This window comes from Morus notabilis, unplaced genomic scaffold (assembly GCF_000414095.1).
Source record: "Morus notabilis unplaced genomic scaffold, ASM41409v2 Scaffold692, whole genome shotgun sequence".
Lineage (NCBI taxonomy): Eukaryota > Viridiplantae > Streptophyta > Magnoliopsida > Rosales > Moraceae > Morus > Morus notabilis.
Window position 1 is genome coordinate 107,934 of NW_010361624.1, and position 20,989 is coordinate 128,922.

A 20,989-nucleotide genomic window follows, 5' to 3' on the forward strand; every position below is an offset into this window, starting at 1 on the left:
CAATGGTAGAGTATATTCATAGGGCTTACAACTTTTCTACTAATTAATGCTTTTTTTTTTTCAAAAACAACTTTTTTATTGATTAATGCTTTTTGTTTTTTTTTTCTTTTGAAAATATCTACTGCACATTAAATGATACAATATTCATTTATATACACTAGAAAACTGAAAAAGTTAAAGATTTAATATTCATTTATATACGCATAGAAAATTGAAAAAGTTGAAAGCATTTTGCATTTACTTTGGCCGGGTTCGGGGATATTGGGTATTGTAATCACACCACCGCAAGCCGAGCCAATAAACTCGGTTTTTATTAATTTGACTCCGATTTAATTTTTATTGTCAGAAAACCCACGAAATTCGGGTGAACTCGGGTTGGGTCGGCCGGGTTTGTCAGGTTGTCGGGAATTATGTACAACCCTAATCACTCTTATCTCCCTGAAGCATAAAAAGACTATTAGAACAACCAGAAAAACATAGAATCCCTAATCTTGCCTGCCTTCACAAATCGCCATATGGGAATCTGTAAAAAGACTCACAATAAACCTCCAACATGAGGTCTGGAAATTCAATGAATTCAACAACAACGTAAAAGGCGAGACCCAAGTAGTTGTTGTTATACCCCTGATATGTTGGATGAGGAAGGTTGAAAGATACCAAAAATCCCTCCGGACTTTCACTTCCTGGCCAATAAATCCTGATCAGAGCCTGTATATAACATAGTGAGAAAGTCGATATTATTGTGTCAATTAATCCTACGAAAAATTTAAATAGTACGTACTTAATTAAGCAACAAGGAAACTTATGGTTAAGAGATAAACATACCGTCAAAATCGGATTGTTATTTCGGTATGGTTCATATCCATATTTTGTGCATAGAATTGTAGAACCCAAAATTCTAAACAGGGCCTCATCCATAAGAAATGAGGAAACTTTTTATATATATTTATTTGTGTAGCTCCTTAATTGCTGCATAATCTGTTGTGTGGGAAAATGTGATAGACACGTGAGAGAACGATGATATGACACGTGCCCTTAACCACTCCCCGCAAAGCAACAGTCCTCGACGTCTGGGGGCTCCCTCCCAGTCCGTTACAAAAAGCCAAGTACGAAGTCCAACTTAAGGCGTCGATTATTCCTGGCATCGACAGGTCGTACCGTCGACCTTTAGACATAGAAATCCCTCGATCGTAGAATCAACCGCCAAGAAGGACAAGCGGGTTAAGCAACACTGGCGACGAGGGAATGCATTTTGGGAAAAAACCTGACATGGCAAGTTGCGTACAGAGGTGGGGGATGTCTGCAAAGCAAGCATTAATTACGAACCCTTAAACCGCCCCACAAGAGACAGTGAAGGGTTACAGGAACGCACAGAGCCGTAATAGAAGACTAATTGGCTGAGTGAACAGTACTCCAAGTGATTAGTGGGCTACGACTGAGCCTAAAAAGGGAGAGCACTTTAGTGCCTCTACCTACGAAGGAAATCAACCCAGCGAATGAAGCTCCCAATATAAAAAGGGCAAGACCCCATACAGGAACAGGTTCAGATCCAAAAAAAAAAGGAAAAAAGAGTGAGAGAGAACAATTGATGTGAATTGTAATCCCCTCAAAAGAAATATACAACCACAATAGATGTAGCTCTGATTTTATAGAGTGAACCACTATAAAATTTCTTGTGTCATTTATTTGTGCATATCTTTTTATTAATGTACAATACACCCTTCCTATAAATTCTTACACACATTCAACACTAAAACCGATAATCCAACGAGAAACCCAAAGATAACCCGACATGTTTTTGTTAACGAGAAATCACCGTCAACATAATATAATTGGAGACTATATATATGTTTCATAGGCCACGAGATGTCTGGAAACTTTTCCAACTTTGAAAGAACAATATTCAATAGGAAGCTCTGAGTTACTGGTTGAGTAATAAACTCTTTCATCCTTGAACCAGAGAGATCCGGACCAAAATATGGAATAAAAGTAACAGTTTTTTTTTTTTTTTTTAGTTGAAACCGTTGTCATACCTAGTTCGTCCCGTAAGCACATCTAAAGAAATTGGCTCTAGGTTTGGTTGATCACGATTCCAGGTAAGTGTTCCTCCACTTTAATTTCTTTCTTTTTTTCTAATTTATTATTTTTTTTCTCTTCTTTTCCTTGCTTCCCATTGATTACAGAAATTTTTAGCTTTTCTCAAATAATTTCAGATTGAATTTTGACATAAGGAATTCATATCACTTAAGTCTAGTTTCAAGTTCGATTGTTTTGGAATACAATGTTCAGTCTTTTTTTATGTTTTTCATGTTAAATTTTTTTTTTTTAATTTTATAGGGACAAGATATATGTTGTTCTAGTGGCTACGGGGAGTTTCAATCCTCCTGCTTTTATACATTTACGCCTCTTTGGTGAGTTTCTGTGACTCTGGTGGTTAATAATAAGGAAATTCATTATGACTTTTGTTTCAGTCTTTCAAAGTGACTTTTGTTTCGTACATATTACAATGAACTTTAGATGTGAAAATTTTTTGGATTTTTTTCTTTATTGTTTGCATAATTTTATGTCCAAGTCAGAAATGGGTCAAGCTATTGTAGTGAAGAAGCAGAAAGAACGACATTATGATGCTTTTAGTCATTTTATACTAGTTTTCTACTTTTCAGAATCGTGAATTACTCGAGTCATCAGTGAAAAAAAAAAATACATATGCAAAAATTGTTAGATATTGGAATTTTATCGATATTTTTCGGGATATTGTATTAAAGATAGGTTCTCGATACAAATAACATTGGAGAAGATATGTTTCTCTAAAATAGGGAAATTTTATTGATATGATTTTCATGTGTTTTAGTTTTTAGGAACATTGACATAATATCTATGTTTTTTTTTTTTTTTGACAATTCAACGTTTTTACTATAATATTTTCTCTCACAACAATTTGAATTTCAGCTTAAGTTTTCCGTTCAACCCGCAAAAGAACGGTTCCCAAATTGTTCTTCTTTGCATATGACTTGCTATTTCTTGTACAATTTCCAATTAGTGCTTCGTTTACGCCATTTTCTTTTCCAATTTAAGTAGAATGTTTTATGCTATTTAAGGTGAGAAACAGACCTAATGCATATTGTGGTACGTTTTTCTATTGTGCAGAGCTGGCAAGAGATGAGCTAAATTCATAAGGCTTTTGTGTTATTGGAGGTTATATGTCGCCGGTGAATGACGCATACAAGAAGAGAGAATGTCTCTTTTAATAGCAGATAAACAAAAGTTCAGAATCTCTACATGGTCAATTCATATTAAAGGTTCAAAATCTGCACATGGTTAATTCATATTATGCGAGTTTTAAAGTTTTGACTCAGTTATTGCAGCCAAATCTTATCGTCACAGACTCACATGTTCTATGTTAATTTTGCGGCCGAGTTTAGATGGCCTAACAACCTAGTCACTTGGGGTAGGGCCTTATATCGGCAAAACACCGTATACGATTGTGTCAATTTGCCTGCGGAAGTTCCGACTTCATCATGGTTGATCTATGGGAGGTAATCTACTATTTCCCCCCAACACTACAAATTTCAGTTGTTGAGGAAAAAAAAAAGAGAAAATAACAAGTAAAACCATAGAAAAGCTTGAGTTTACAGATCCTGCAGGAACTTAACTAGTATGCTACTTCATTTTCTACTATTTTGTCTAACTTTGTTGTAAAACTACTTATTTGATGTATCAAAGTGAGTAATCACTTGAAATTTGAATCCATATTACAAACAAGACAAAGTTCCTATCAACGCACTCTGACCGTTTTGTGTAGAGTCAAAAATTTCTTATGTGAGGGAAATATGATACCCAGAGGTAGCAATATGATCATTATTTCATCTCTGCTTTTCATTTTTCTTTGTCTAGCTTTAAAATACTTCCTTTTATGTTCTCTTTTTTTAATCAATTTGAGCATTTCTGTGCTAATTTCATTTGTGATTCATTTGCAACTTCATGGTTATAACTTGTTTTTCATCTTCCTTTGTTAGAATCCCTCAAGGTCATGGTTGTCTGCGGTCCCGATCTGCTCCAATCTTTTTCCATTCCTGGATTTTGGATTCCTGAGCAGATGTTTTAATACAAAGCTATGTATTGATATTCTTTAGATTCTTGGAGAATGTTTTGAGCCATTAGCTATTCAAGTGGTTTCATGTTGTTCTCCTTCCTCAGCTACGCGATTCGATGCACCCTGCTTGTACTATAACTCAAAGTCGTATCCAAAAAGTTTAATGGCCCAGCGAAGCTGCTCCGGGGGTAAGAGTTGTTGGTCCATCAGGAACCGCAGACTCTGCTGATCGGTTTGCACCATAAAGTGTCTTCCGAACAAATAATGACGCCATTTCTATACGGCCAAGACAACTGCCATGAGTTCGCATTCATAAACGGAACGAAACTGTGTGGTGCCTGATAGCGCCTTACTGAAATAGGCAATGGGCCTGCCTTGTTGTAGCAACACCGCTCCCGGGCCCGAGCCCGAGGCGTCCGTTTTGACCACGTACGGTTTTGCAAAATCTGGCATGGCGAGAACTGGGAGGGTGGTCATTGCTTGCTGGAGTGCTTCGAAAGCGACTGTGGCGTCCTTGGTCCATTTGAGCTCTCCTCATTTGAGTAAGTCGGTCAACGGCCGTGCCAAATGCCTGAAATTACGAACGAATCACTGATAATATCCAGCTAACCCCAGAAATCCCCGAACCCCGCGGACATTTTTTGGTGTGGGCCACAATAATATAGCCTCCACCTTGGCCGGATCAGCTGCTACCCAGCTGTCGAGATGACATGCCCTAAGTATTCTAGCCGCTGCTGCCCGAATAAGCATTTCTTCCAGTTTGCAAACAACCGTTCCCTCCTCAAGACCTCCAAGACTGTGGCGAGATGCTCTTGATGTTCTTCCCAAGTTCAGCTATAGACCAATATATCGTCGAAAAAGACCAAAACAAAACGGCGCAAGTAAGGCTGAAAAACCTTATTCATGAGGGCCTGAAACGTGGCAGGAGCGTTAGTCAAACCAAACAGCATGAACAGGAATTCATAGTGCTCTTCGTGCGTGCAGAATGCGGTTTTCTCCACATCAAATTCCATAACCCGAATTTGATGGTATCCTGCCCTTAGGTCCAGTTTAGAGAGCACGGCAGCCTCATGCAATTCGTCTAGCAACTCGTCGATAATGGGGATTGGAAACTTGTTCGGCACCGTGAGCTGGTTGAGAGCTCGGTAGTCGACGTAAAAACGCCAGCTCACGTCCTTTTTCCTGACTAACAGAACCGGGCTTGAAAAAGGGTTACTACTCAGCCTAATAATCCTCGAGGCCAACATCTATGCTACAAGCCTCTCAATCTCACTCTTATGTGCTAGTGGATACCTGTACGGCCTGATGTTAGGCTGTTCTGCTCCTGGTTTGAAAGTGACTTGGTGATCCCGACCGCACATAGGCGGAAACCCCGCGGGTGCCTCGAACACTTCAGAAAACCTGGCCAATACCTCCTGAACGGAGTCTGGCTCACTGTCCCCTGGATTGCCCCCATCCCCTCTTTCTAGCGTATAAATCTCCAGCAAAGCCCCTACCATTTCTCTCTATGGAACTTACGAGTAAGGGTGCGTAGGCTCACTGGTTCCAAACTCAGGTTCGGGTCCCCCTTCAAGCAGGTTCACCCCTCCTCCGTCTTGAACTTAGTCATGAACTTTTGCCAGTTAACGCTTACTTCCCCCAACATCCGCAGCCAAGACACCCCTAGTACCACCTCAGTGCATCCCAACTCAAAAGGAACAAAGTCTTCAGTAACTCTGTATCCCTGGATTCTCAGGTCCACCCCCTTACACATACCATGTTGTCTGAAACAAGCACTGTTGCCTACTTGGATGCCATAATCCCCCGTGGCTGTCAAAGGAATTTGCATCTCCCTCATGACCTTTTGTGACAAGAAATTGTGTGAAGCTCCGCTGTCGACTAACACCACCACCTCACGGTCTCCCAAAGTTCCCATCAATTTCATAGTATTAGAGGAAGTAATCCCCATCAGTGAGTTTAGAGAGAGGCCAGCCACACCCTCTATCTCCTCAGTCGTAGGCTCTTCATCCACCACCAACTCTTCGTCTCCCTCATCTTCCTCCTCAGCCTACAAGAGCATTTGTAATTGTTGATTCTTACATCGGTGACCCGGACCGAATTTCTCATCACACCTAAAACACAGGCCCTTAGCTCTCCACTGTTGGAGCTCCTCCTCAATCAGACGCTTGAAGCCAGCTCCTCCTCCCTCTAACATTCCTACAGGCTGCGGCGGCCATACCCGAGCCTTTTGGGAAGGACCCTGCTCCTTACCTTGGTTGAACTGAAGGGAGTTCCCAGAGAACCCTAATAGGGGGTAGGCTCGTTCATTAACGCTCAAATCTTTTCCCAGTGTAATGACTGAGAAAATCACATACTTTAAATAATACAATTTATGTATTAAAGCCAAGGATTTTCCTAGAAAATACTATGTTATATTTTCTAACTGAATGATTTATGGAATTAACATTTGTATTCCTAAATTCTGTAGTAGATTTCATGCTAAGTTCATATTTTACAATCAAGTAAATTCGATCAATAAATTCTCACTGTACTTTAAGGCAAAAGAATTTTCAGTACATATGTAGTTTGAGAATCTTAATTCCAAGAATCTCCAAGCACAGCTTGATGTTAGCAACGTATAAAAAAAATGCTCTGACATTTTAAAAGAAGAGAAAATTCTTAATTGCCAAACAACTAGGTTAAAGTCACAAGATAAATACCTATAGTAGAATGGTACAATGTGAGTTTGGGAGTTGACACCGTCAGAAACAATGTCATTCCCGGAATATAATGGAGAAAAGTTAAATTTAGAATTTGTTCAGTCTAGAATTAATTTCGAGACTTGAAACAGTTCAAGATATTACGCTGAGTAAGAATTTAATGTGATATCAAAGTAGTCGAGGATTTAACATTGAACTGTAAACAAGTAGTAGAAAAGGAACCGTCAAAAACTATAATTTTTTGTCGGCTAAGTACTTCCTTACAGCTAGTATAATTTTGAACAATTTTAAGGGGAAACTTAAGATAGTGGACAAAAGTACAATGGGGTAGGTAATATTTTTCTCTCTCTCCTTCTCCACTTGGCCGGCCATGCATAGTAAAATTATAGCCAAATTTTGGCTAGTTGAGTGTGCTAGAGGGTTTCATGATGAGGTGTGATGGGATAGTAGTGGTTGAAGGGGAAATCATGGCATACATACTCCTATTCCCCACCTAGAACCGGCCATGCTTAGGGAATTATAGCCAAATTTTGGCTAGTGGAGTATGTTAGAGAATTTCATGATGAGATTGAGTCAAATCAACTATTGGGCAAGGATGCTTATTTCACTTCCCTCTTGAAGCACACAACCGGCTAGCCAAAGCAAGGGGGAATTAACCCAAAATTTAGCTAATTAAGCTAGCTTGATAGGCTTAGTTAAGAACTAAGAAGAGGTCAAGCAAAGTCTATAAATGTTAGACCATTAGTGCAAGCCTTACGTTAGCCATTTTGCACATCTCCTCTCCTTTTTCCACACACGAAAACTGGCCATACTCCACCTATTCTCTCTCAAAAATTTTCCCTCACTCTCCTAACCCTAAGCCACTAGCAAACAATAGAAGAAGAAGAAAAAGATCAAAGTGTTCTAGGAGGAGTCTAGTCAAGCATTTCTCCAAGGGTATAAACTCTAAACCCTCTCTTTCTTATGTTCTAGCAAAGTTTGAGATTTAAAAATATTCTTCTCAAATTTTCTTATACTCTTCTATTAACAAACCTTAGGGGAAGAAGAATGAGGATCAAAGTGTTCTAGGAGGCGTTAACCAAGGATTTTCTTTCCTCAAGGGTATAAACTCTAAAACCTTTCTCTTCTATTTTCTTTTCTAGCAAAGTTTAAGTTTGAGAATCCATTAATGTAATTTGTGATTCTCAAGGAAATGAGTTTGTAATAAGGGTGTGTGAGTTTTAAGTTGGTTTTATGAGTTTTGAGGTTAGTTTGATTAGCATTATGTAATATGTTTATTGTTGGTTTAAGTTTGCCTATTTTGGGGTTAGAGGTAAAATTTTCCGATTACTTTGAACGCGAAAATAAGGACCCTAGAGTGAGATTTTTCAGTGTTTCATAGATTGAACTTATAGTTCTCGATGTTTTGAATGTTTTCTGTGACTGTGACAAAACTCAGTTTTAACTCTAAAAGTAAGTTTGAAGCCATTTTGTAAAAACGAATAAGCTGTCTAACACAGTTTCAAAAAAAAAAACAGCAGCCACTGTTTTCAGCCAAACGATGCCCTTAGAGGCTGAATTTCAGTTTTCTCCAAAAACAACAATTTTAGATCTCGACCAGACAAAGAATTGTCGCGAAGAACAGATTTTTGAAATCCAAACCTAAGATGCAGTAAAATGTAAATTTCAAAAACTGCACAGTTTTAACTAAACAAACCTAACACAGTGTGATTTTTAACAAAAGTTTATCAAAGAACCCGATAGGTGATTTCAGTAAAAATACTATAGTGTTCAACATCATTTTAACGGAAGTATTTGTAAAGAAAGTTTCAAGAAAAATGCTTTCTTTTAAAGAACTTAATAGTTTATCGAGCAAATCATCCCGACAGGCGCCAACGAGCCCAATACGATAAGTCCTTAGAATTTTAAAGATTGGATGTGGGTCAAATGCCCACATTCATTCAAGAGATCCCGTTTGAGTGTAAATTTCAACGGCCTAAGAGTTAGAATGCCGTGAATAAGTTTCTGGGCCGAATTGGGCCTTAATCTCATAATAAGTCCAATGAAGAAAATTATGGAGAATACGTTACTAGATTGGGTAAATAATTTTCAATCTAGACATAAGTATGTTAAGAGCAATTAAGGAAAATAAGATTTTAAGGATTTAATAAATTGATCCTTATAGTAAATTATCCTTCAGTAAAGGAAATGAATACATGCCTTAAGTAAAGGGCTAGATGTCCTTCATTAGTTGCTAAAATAGAATAGCAAACAACAGTTAATCTCACACTCTTAATGGGTGTTCATTTTCAAAAGTAAGCAAGTAAGAGAATAGGTTGTTTGGTGAAAAGTGGATTCCAGCTCTGTAAATCAAGTAAATAGGAATCTCGCCTACAGCATGAATAGATTTTAAAGAAAAAATTACACATGTTATATATGCATGTTTATGCTTTAAGTATTGTATGCGATGCTATGTCATGCTGCATACACATAAGCAGTGCACATGAACTATATGTGTTTAAGTTAATTTAATGTTATGTATGCTATGCTAGATCATATTGCATACATTTAAGCAGTGCATATGAATTATATGTGTTTGAGTACATTCCATGTTATAGTATGCTATGCTATGTCATATTGCATACACCTTAATAAGTCAAGCGAAATTTATAATAATAATCTCAGTTGAGTGCCGTACCAGCCTCCGCAATGGAGGTAATTCTGTGACTACCATCAATCCCTTGAGGCACAAGGCCAAGAAATGGTAAGTTGTGCAGTCCCATACTCCGCAAGAAAGATAATGGAACAAAGAAAAAAGAGGGTCCTCCGCAAGGGAGGCGCTCAGTTCAATTTAAATCACGGTGTCATTGGGGACCTTGCAAACCCTTATATCCCGATGATTTCGCGCAAGTGATACGAGCACTCGGGCCTATCAGTAAGAAAGATAAGATAAGATAATAAGACTATGATAAGACATCATAATTAAGCATAATCAACTCGTGCATATTTATTCATGTGAACTTACAGTTATTTTGTGAGAGATAGTTCCTACTTGCTGAGCGAAAACTCAATCGGATATGTTCATGCTGTAGGTAAGAAACCTGTCAGCAATTTTTGAAGGGCAATGACGAGCGGCGGACGAATGGTGGAGATGGAAATGGATACCGCTCACACTTAAATCTTTCGTAGTAAGTTTAAGTAAAAACATGTATATGTATACATGATTCAAAGGTTTCAAGCATGTATATTTAAAAAGTATATGTACATATGTATGTTAAGAAAACCGAGGTTGTAGCTAACGACCATAGTCTTGAGTATTTAAGTTTTAGAATGTTACAACAGTGCATGCAACAAATAAATAAATTTTAAACATGATGATTTAAATGATTGATCTTAAAAGGACTTTAAGATGTACTTGAATTTAAAATTTCTCACGAAATCCATTTTAAAGTCAAATTAGATGGTCAGATTGAATTGACTAGTTTTAGAAAGGCTTTTAAAGAGTATTTGAAACAAGAGTTCAAACGCTGCTCAGTTTGAAGGATATTTCTAGAAGTTTTATTTTAGTTGAAATTACGAAAAGCTTTAAGAAATTTAGTGATTCATTCTTTTGAAATTATTGTTACGAATTATGAAATTATTTCTTCTTATATTTTAAAAAAAATGTTTCACAAATTTTAAGAAATCCCAGTAAGTACAAGTTAATTTCAGTTACGGTTACGGCCACCCAGGAGGGTCGTCACACCCAACCCCTCCGACCTCCATCCTCGGCCCAGCCTCCCCTTCCTAAGCCTCTCTATGGCCTCATTTTGTTCCTTAAACTGTTGGGTCAGGTCCATCGCCTCTTGGAGGTTAATGAGCCGATGTAACTTAACCTCAGCCCTTACATCCTCACGAAGCCCATTAAGGAAACCCCCTTTAAAGATAGGTTCAGGAATACCTCACATTGAAGCCGCCAAAGCTTCAAACTGATCGCGGAATTCCGTCACCGAGCTGTCATGCCGCAGTGCCATCAGCCACTCCATCGGGTCGCCGTCCTTCGCGCAGCTGAACCAGTGGATAATCGCTGCCTTCAAATCTCGCCAGTCGGTGAACGGGTCATGCGAATCCAGCCACTGAAACCAGCTGAGAGCCCTGCCTTCCATGCACACCAACGCCGCCAGTACCTTTTCCTCCTCCTCGACGCCATTAATGGCAAAATAGTATTCCACCCAGAACACCCAGCCATATGGATCTTCCCCTTGGAAGATCGGGAGCTCGAGTCATCTTCACCGATGGTCCATCCTTCCGCGGCCCCTATTTGGTGAATCGGCCAGCCCAGCCCATGTCGGTCTCGATCCCGACCCTACTCCCGCCGCTGGGGTACTGGTGGTTGGGTCTCCAGTTGACGACCGATCAAGGTCTCCAATCGGTGGAGGGCCCCTTGAACATCGCCAATCTGGGTCCCTAGGGCCAAGACATGCTCCTGCAATTGAGGTACGTGATCCACGATCGCCCCCATCAATTGAACGGTTTCTCTGATTGACTCGAGGCTTCCTTCCAAGCTGGAGACGCGCCCCGGGTCTCACCGCCGGCGAAGTATGAGCCTTGGATCGTCGGCTCTGATACCAAAATGATAGAGTCCTAGATGTTTAGCTAAGAAATGCCAACAAATTGATAGTCTGAAATCCAACTGATCATATTTTATTGAATGAAAATGCTTAACATCAACCTATAGCTCATAGGAAGCCCCGGAATTCAACAATGGAAGAAGAAACAGAGTATAGGAAAATTCAGATTTTGAGTAACCCCCAAACTCCCAGCCAGCAGCACATGCAACAGAATCACCACCCCTCCTTCCTGCCACAATACTCCCCTGATATTCTCCCAAGCTCTAACCGACCATTCCCGGATCCCCAGGTGGACTTCCCACCTCTATAGGCTGGCCCACTTCATTTAGTCCCGGGCCTACAATATTACCCCTATTGGCCCTTCTCACATCTCACATAAACTTTCCTTACCGGGGGCCTAACAGAGTTATTGCAGCCAAATCTTATCGTCACAAATTCACATGTTCTATGTTAATTTTGCGGCCAAGTTTAGATGGCCTAACAACCTAGTCACTTGGTGTAGGGCTTTATATCGGCAGAACACCGTATACGATTGTGTCAGTTTGCCTGCGGAAGTTCCGACTTCATCATGGTTGATCCATGGGAGGTAATCTATTATTTTCTCCCCAACACCACAAATTTCAGTTTCTGAGAAAAAATAGAGAGAAAATAACGGTAATCTACTATTTTCCCCCCAATACCACAAATTTCAATTTCTAAGAAAAAACAAAGAGAAAATAACAAGTAAAACCATAGAAAAGCTCGAGTTTACAGATCCTGCATGAAATTAACTAGTATGCTACTTCATTTTCTACTATTTGGCCAAACTTTGTTGTAAAACTACTTATTTGATGTATCAAAGTGAGTTATCACTTGAAATTTGAATCCATATTACAGGCAAGACAAAGTTCCTATCAACGCATTCTGACCGTTTTGTGTAGAGTTAAAAATTTCTTATGTGAGGGAAATACGATACCCAGAGGTAGCAATATGATCATTATTTCATCTCTGCTTTTCATTTTCCTTTGTCTAGCTTTAAAATACTTCCTTTTATGTTCTCTTTTATTAATCAATTTGAGCATTTTTGTTCTAATTTCATTTGTGATTCATTTGCAACTTCATGGTTATAACTTGTTTTTCATTTTCCTTTGTTAGAATCCCTTAAGGTCATGGTTGTCTACGGTCTCGATCTGCTCCAATCTTTTTCCATTCCTGGATTTTAGATTCCTGAGCAGATGTTTTAATACAAAGCTATGTATTTATTAATATTCTTTAGATTCTTGGAAAATTTTTTGAGCCATAAGCTATTCAAGTGGTTTCATGTTGTACTCCTTCCTCTAGAACCTAATGATCTTGATCCTAGGCTTTCGCTAAATCCTTAAACAACCTTGTAATCCCTCTCATCATGTTTTTCGGTCAGGTCAGAACCGTTTGAAGAGAAGGACAAGATATTGAGAAAATTATCTCAGATGATCCGATTTTGAATGAGAACCGGCTAATCAGACGTCTTAATTTACCAATGCATATATGATTTTTTATAACTAGACTAGAAGAATTTTCCTTTTCTAATTAAAAACCAGAAGATTTGCTTAACCTTCTTATGTGTGAAAAAGGTTAAGTTTTGGAGTAAACCGAATTGTCCTGACCAAGTTCTTAAGTCTTAATTTTGGCTTTCGAAACTCGTATGTTCTTGGTCTAGTTTGAATAAAAATTCTGCATTAGTTCAACAAGTCAAAATTTGGTATCGAATAAGACCCAATATAAGTTTTCAGTTGTTCAATATTATTGTTCAAATATTGATTCAATAATCTTGACTCAAACTTAACATCATGCTTTCTTGACAGGATAATATAAGAATTGTGGATGAACTCATACCAAACCAAGTAAGCTCAACAAAAGTGAGGTAAACCAACGTGTTATTATCGACTTACATGAAAAGAGTTTTTGAGTCAACAAACAAAATTTTCCCCACCACCCTTAAATTTTGTCTTGCGAGGATTGCATTTCAAGAGGGTTGTCAATAACATATCTGGAAGTGATTGATTATATTAAAGAAAATCATATTTACTTGAGCTCAAACGACAAGTGATGCTCACCTCTACTTTTAGGCAATGGATTTATTTAAAATAAAATTAAAAAAAAAAAGAGAAAGAGAGAGAGAGAGAGAGAGAATGCTTCAACAAGGAAAGTCGAAAGTGTGTTTCTTAGGTCTCGTTCGCTTCGCGGATTCGAGTTTTCAATTCGAGCTAATATGTGACATTTTTTAGAGTTTTTAACTATGTCAGAAAAAGTTAGATGTGACATTTTTTGAGAGCGTTTAACTATAGAAACTTAAAATTAAAAACTCAAATCAGTGAAATAAAAGCAATCTTATAAACTCGTGCTACACCTCAGAGCATTTTTGAGGCGTACGCCTCTTCTAAAAGTGGTTTTCTGAGGGTTTTCTTACCCAAATTTGATGTTGGCTTTAACTCTTAATGAGGCCCTGAATCAAATAGGCCCTTTATCAGTTTTGTCACACAAAAAAACAAATACAAAAAAACAAAACCAGACAAATTAGTGCCTTCCTCCTCCTCTCATTCGGGATATTACGCTCTCTCCCTCCCACCTCTCCTCCTTCTTCGCGAATATCAGACAAATTAGTGGCCTTTATGAAGATGGAGAAGGTACTAGTACTCGAACAAGACCTGAAAAAGGTTCTGGAAATAATAGTAGGGTAGGTTAGTGGTTCACATATGTTATGAAAAAATCATATTAAATATAGTAACTCGAGTATAATTTTGATTATTAGGTGTCATTTAAGTGATGAAGAAGAGGAGTGGATAGACTTCAACTCTGACAAGTGAAAATTTGTGGACAATGAGAGACAAAAATTGACTGATGCTTCTCTTAGTACTAGTAGTGATGAATCTGATGATGCTTGACTTGTCTTGTTATGGATTGAGTGGTTAAAATTTCTTATTTCTAGTGATTATTGAGTATGAATTTAGTTTTTCATAACTATTTTTTTTAACGGAAATAGTAGAAAATATGCCAATATGAAAAGCTTAAGAAAGTATATAGGCCAATTTTTAGTTATAGAAATTAATAGGTCATAACTTGTCAAGTTATGGTTCATAACCAGATAAGTTATGAACAAACTTGTCAAGTTATGGTTCATAACCAGACAAGTTATAAACAAAAACTGTGAATTATGGATAATAACTTGTCAAGTTATGGTTCATAACCAGACAAATTATGGATAAAAATAATAATTTAGCCTATTTATTAACGTATGTAAACTATTGATCTATTAATTTAAATTCATCTCAAGTCTTGACTTTTTTTTTTTTTTTAAATGCATTTTTTGAGGCGTAAATTTTTTGAGGCTTACGCCTCAAAGCCCTTTTAGCAAAATGTCACACGGCCCGATTCCACATTTTAAAAGTTTGGTCAGAGGAGGTAGACTTAGATTTCCTTTTCTTTTTTTTTTTTTGGTTTAACACATCTAATTAATGGTTGAATTAACTTTGGTTCAAATCAAAGTAGAATATGTTTACCGAACAGGCCATAAGTCAAAGCCGTATTTTTCCAATCTCTCCCATTCTCCATCTTTTGTCTTTCTTGGGCTGCTGCGGGACTGAGAGCCGCAGTTCAACAACATAACAGGTGTTTTCAACTGTATTATTGGGACATTTTACAAGTTCTCCTTTTTTATTAGAATCATGAGATTAAAATTATTTTTAATTTACGTGTATTTTTTATAAAAAAAAATATTATAGTGAATTATGAACTATGATTCGAATCAGAGAAAGAATTCTCCAACCAAACGGGCTCGACATCGTTCTGATTTGAGTTTTTAATTCGAGTTGATAAGTTATTTTATGTTAAATTTTTTAATTGTAACAGAAAAGTTAAAAGTAACTTTTTGTGAGAATTTTTATTTTGTTTTGTTATTCACTTTGTTTTTGAATTTAAAAACTTGTACCTTTTCTCTTTTTGAACTTTAAATCGTTAGCGACTTCCTTGTTTGGGTCCGTCTAATATATTCTTTTTAAAGCTTCCGTTACACTAATTGAAAGTGTTAAAACTTGATTTGAGATAAAACTATAATTATTAAGGACAAAATTTATAAAACTGAATTTACACACTCCATCTTTTGTTTGTTTTTTTTTTTTTGAGCCGTCGCACGATGGAGCAACCAGTTCTCCCAATGGGAAAACCCATGCCTTTTTAACCAGCAGCATGTGCGAGATCTCTCTCACTCAATATACCATTGTATTTAGTGACTTAATGCATGGTATTTATCGTTTTAGTTTGACCAATTCAAAATTAAGATAATCTTTTATGACTCATTTAGTTCGTTAATTTGAGTTTTTAATTCGAATTAAGATTTGATTTTATGTGAAAACTTTTTACTATAGTGAAAAAATTAAATACGACTGTTTTTAAGAGCTTTTTACTGTAGTAAAATTTAAATTATAAACTCGAATCGGTAAAATAAACGGGACATAAAATTACAATCAATTACAATTTCTTCTCGTGTTATAACAACTTGTAAGGTAATACCTTTTGATTTCACTTTGAAATAATCAATTTCTTTACGAATTTCTTCTTGTTTGGGAAATCAGGTTTATTTGGAATTGTAGTAGTTCGAAAACCCCATTGGAGGTCCCGCCAAAGCCGTCTCCACAACTCGACAAGATCTTCGGCCACATCTACTTTCAAACACTTCATACCTGCCCCAGCAATCATTTATAATGTATATACAATTCAGCATAAATTTTGTATAATGTCTTCTGTCGAATCTTAAATTGTGTCTCCGGAAGATATTTTATATATATATATATAATAGTGTGTATTATTATAAATAAAATAATAAGTAAGTATTTTTAAATTTAAAATGTTCTAAATAGGTATTTTTGTATATATATAGAAATTATTTCTGGTCAGGCACTTATATAATCGTGTATAAATTATATATATTTATACGTAAATTATATATATTTACATGTAAAGTCGTGTATATTTAACATGAAATACAATAAATCAATCAATATACATATTTTCATGCTATGTGTTCACTAATTGCTATAAAAAAACATGTTTTGAGGATTAATATACATTGTCATTTTTTATAACTTAACATACATGATTTATATGTAAATATACACGATTTACATGTAAATATACATGATTGCACAATATATATTACCACATGTACACATGATCCATGTACATAAATGTATAGGCCTTAGCGGGCCAAGAGGGCCCGGGCCTGCCCAAAAATTTACACCTGTACCGTACCTTGCCTAACCTATAACGAAAGAGTAGTTGAACAATAATAGTATAATACACTGGAACAACTGACAACAAATACAACACACACATATATTTATATATATATATATATAACATATTACACACAAAGAGCCCACTTGCACTCTTTCTGTTACTCCTCTAATTTCACCTCCACAAATTATACAATCTGCATTATCGCAATTCAGACGCCGTGACTTGTACTTTGTGTTTTTAGGTACGCTCATTTACATTTGTGTACAGAGATAGGTTTTGCCAAAGAATACTTGTACTGTTTACAACAAAATTATTACACCAAGTTGATGGCGTGTCGCCAACACTTTTGTTCTGTCGCCCACTGATAACTTCTGATAGATCCAGTTTAATTTACACACGAGGATGCTACTTTTTAGGTTCTTTAATTTGTTTTTTTGGCGTTGTAGTTCCTTGTTTTCTAGTATTGCTCAGCCTAAAAAGAAACAAAAAGGATAAGTAAAATGCATGTCACGAATCAAAAGTAGTACTTTTTCTTTTCTTTCTTTCTTTTTTTTTTTTTTTTGCACTGAAGAAAACTCCTGAAAGATGGGGATCAACGTCAATTTACCCTCTCCGAGTATTACCAAAGGGGTCTGATGACAAGAATTAGTCTCACCGAATGTGATAACGGTAACACGATATATGAGATGGGGATAATGATCTCAAACACTTTAAATCGAGTATTAGGCTAATAAGAAACAAATCCGACACATGATCTCAAACACTTTAAATCGAGTATTAGGCTAATAAGAAACAAATCCGACACTCGAAACTATGACCAAAAACCTACCAGGGAATACCATTCTCACTGGACCACCACCAAGAAGAACATATGATATACATACGTAAAATGCATGTCACGAATCAAAAGTAGTATTTTTTCCTTTTTTTTTCTTTTTTTTTTTTGCATTGAAGAAAACTCCGGAAAGATGGGGATCAACGTTAATATATCCTCTCCAAGTATTACCAAAGGGGTCAGATGACAAGAATTAGTCTCACCGAATGTGATAACAGTAACACAGTATATGGGATGGGAATAATGATCTCAAAATTGAGTATTAGGTTAATAAGAAACAAATCCGGCACTCGAAACTATGATCACAATCCTAGAGTACCATTCTCACTGGACCACCACCAAGAACAACGTATGATATACATACGTACATATATATAATATATAAGTGTTAGATCAAAATGGTACTAGTTATTTATTGTTATTATTATTACTACGTTCTTAAATGAATGACACTGCTTATTATGTCATAAGAATTTTCAGTCTTTGCCGTGCGTGGCCAAGCTTTATTAATAACTGATGGTAATAGATGGATTCATGTTATAATTAAGCCCGTCATAACGAAAATAGACCTACTTAATGGATCAATAATTGATGGTAATAAATATCTAATGTTGATGTATCTGGATGAATATTAAATACTATTGCTTAATTTGACAACTACCCATATCGCATCAATATTCTGTATATTGAATGTCACTGAGCTAAACTTAAAATAAAATAAAATAAAATAAAACTTTTTCGTTTCTCATAAAGTGTACATAAATAAACAGAAAGGAATTAAGATGAATTAAATTATTAATCATGAGAAGATTTAAAAGAAGATAAAGACGCTGGGAATCACAGTGTGGACAGACAATTCTCTTGTTTCAGAAACTCCAAAGCCTAGCTTTTGGTATGAAGTGTGAATTTGGATTTTGGGACGACTTTTTATATATTTTCATCTTTTTTTTTTTTTTATCTCTTTCACTTGTTTCAGAGCCAAATTTCACCCACAGAAAAAACACCTCAAAAAACAGCATACAAATTTCAAAACAAAGAAAGTCCACAAAACTTGCTCCAATATTGCACAACGCGCGTGCCATGCCATTTTCATGCATATAAATTGGACCCCATTTCAAATTTTGGTCCCAAACAAACAATGTGAAGACAAAAAATAGACTTAAGGCTTCCTTCATTTCACCGATTCGAGTTTTTAATTTTAGGTTTATACAGTAAAAAGTTCTCAGAAAATGTCACATTTAACTTTTTCTGCTACAGTAAAAAACTCTCAAAAAATATCACATCTCAACTCAAATTAAAAATTAGAATCTGCCAAGTAAATGAGACAAAGATTACTTCCTATCAACAAGGAAAATATAAAAATAAAAATAAAAATAAAAGACCCAAAACTTTAAAGAGCATTACTCATTGCAAAGCCAAAACATAGAAAAATGTTCCTTATTTTAGCCTCAGATATGGAAAAGCTGCTGACCAAATTCATCATCACTATCATTATGAGTTTCCCTTGATGGATGACTTCCAACGGGAAAAATTACAAAAGCACCGCAGTACAATACAGGACAAAGCGTATAATAGTGTTATATATATCCATATACGTATATGTATGTATCTGTCTCTGGGGTTTGGATGATGTGCAAAGATTAGCTTGGTTTTGTGATTGTGATGGGCTTTGTTGTTGTTGTTGTTTAGGCATTTGTCGTTTTTGTGAAAATGCATCTTCACAAGGATGTTGGGGTGAGTTAAAGCCTGTTCTTCTTTTGTCAACCCGCTGACACTGGATTTTAACTTATTAGACATCTTCGTGAGCCTATAGCTATATATGCATCCTCTCTCTCTCTCTCTCTCTCTCTCTCTCTCTCTCTCTCTCTCTCTCTCTCTCTCTCTGTGTAAATTTTGGAAGTTATGTTATAAAACAATGAGCCTTAGACCCATTTGAACCCTAATTAGAGTTATTCTTTTAAAGTGTAATTTGAGTATAATTTTTAAGTTGAATTTGAGTTATAACTTGAGTTAAAGTTGTAACTTGAGTAAAGTTAAGTAAAATTGAATAAAATTAAAACTTAAAATAACGTTAACTTGAATAAAATTAAAACTCGAATTGTCTTTTTTTAAATTTTTTAGACAAAAGAACGTACCCTATCTGGTATATTAATTTGAAGTATGAGGATATAATTTTTAGTAATGGATATTTCAATTTTTTTTTTTTTTAAAGAATAGGGGGTGGATTATATTGAAAAGTCAAATTACAGGGGTGATTTTTATAATTATTCAAAAAAAAAAATCACTTACCAAATTTTTGGTTTAACCATGCCACTTTTGGCATTCAATTCGCCCCTAACCCCAACAACAACAAAAAAAAAAAATAGAGAGAGAGAGAGAGAGAGATGACTTTTAGCAACATATATACAGGGCACGTGGTTTAGAAAAATTGGTAGAAAGTGTTCATCGACATATGTAACACTTTTATCTCGCGGTTAAAAGTAAGTAAAGATTCATTTTTCACAACATTTTTGTTGCTGCTTTAAGGTGTTGTTTAGTGTAACAGTTTTGAATTTATAATTATGATTTTAGTTTAGAATTAGTGTTAACAAAAAGTAAAAAGTGATTTTGATTTGACTCACTCAGAGTCAGTGTTTAGTTATGATGGTTTTGATTCAAAATTTGAATCATGTTGTGATGTTTTAAATCATAAATCACTTTTGATTTTAAAACCGTCCTATTGATTTTGGGTGGTTCAAACCTCTGATTCTTATTCTAGTTTCAGAACTATGATTTGGATCCAAAATCATAAATCATAGTTCTTGTTTCAATCATACCAAACAAACTCTAAGTGGATGTTTGGTTCATAAATTCAGAATTATTTTCGTTTTACGTGTATTTTTTGTAAGAAAAAAATACTGTAAAAAATCATAAATCATGATTCAGAATCATAAACGAATACAAGAAACAATCGTTCTCTAAACCTTTTACCATGTACCACAGTTTTCCAACACGTGTTAGCATTTGCTAAAGATCTTTCACAGTAGTCTTTTTTTTTTCTTTTTTTTTTTTTGTGAGTGACTGTTGCTATTACGTGTTGATCAAGACTATTGGTTTTTAAACCATCAGCTCGGTGTTATTGGTGCCAAATTTAAAAAAAAAAAAAAAAAAAATCTTGACACCGAGCTAATGGTGAAAAAGAAATTCTGATCAAGACTATTTTTATTTTTATATTTATATTTTTCTTGTTGAACTTAAAAAAAAAAAAGGAAAAATTTGGCTAACATCAGCGTATTTTTTCCGGTATATCTGCGGAATTTGGCTATCGAGGACAGACACGAACTCCAGTTGTCTTTGTAGATTAATGTTCATGCTTGTTAGTGTTGGACTTTATGTTTATTTTGGTTTAACGGATCATGGACTTTTGGATGAATGTAAATTAATGTTATTTATCGTTCTATATAGTTAGATTTTAGATGATTGTGATATTTATTTTTTGTAGATGGTCTCATTCACTTTGCGGATTTGAGTTTTCAATTCG

General features: G+C 35.9%; 1 protein-coding gene and 2 pseudogenes across 1 annotated transcript; 2 read left to right on the top strand and 1 right to left on the bottom strand.

Annotated features, from left to right (window-relative positions):
• Positions 1 to 1,269: 1,269 nt before the first annotated feature.
• On the top strand, positions 1,270 to 4,105 carry LOC112091990 (annotated as a pseudogene).
• Positions 4,106 to 5,672: 1,567 nt separating this feature from the next.
• LOC112091991 lies at positions 5,673 to 10,916 on the bottom strand. Its single transcript, XM_024166954.1, has 4 exons — positions 10,717 to 10,916; positions 9,470 to 9,555; positions 6,312 to 6,430; positions 5,673 to 6,140 (listed from the first exon to the last, which is right to left on the bottom strand). Exons 1-4 carry the CDS (start codon positions 10,914 to 10,916, stop codon positions 5,673 to 5,675), a joined length of 873 nt encoding a protein of 290 aa, XP_024022722.1.
• A 598-nt stretch (positions 10,917 to 11,514) lies between these two features.
• Positions 11,515 to 13,449, top strand: LOC112091992 (annotated as a pseudogene).
• Positions 13,450 to 20,989: the final 7,540 nt, after the last annotated feature.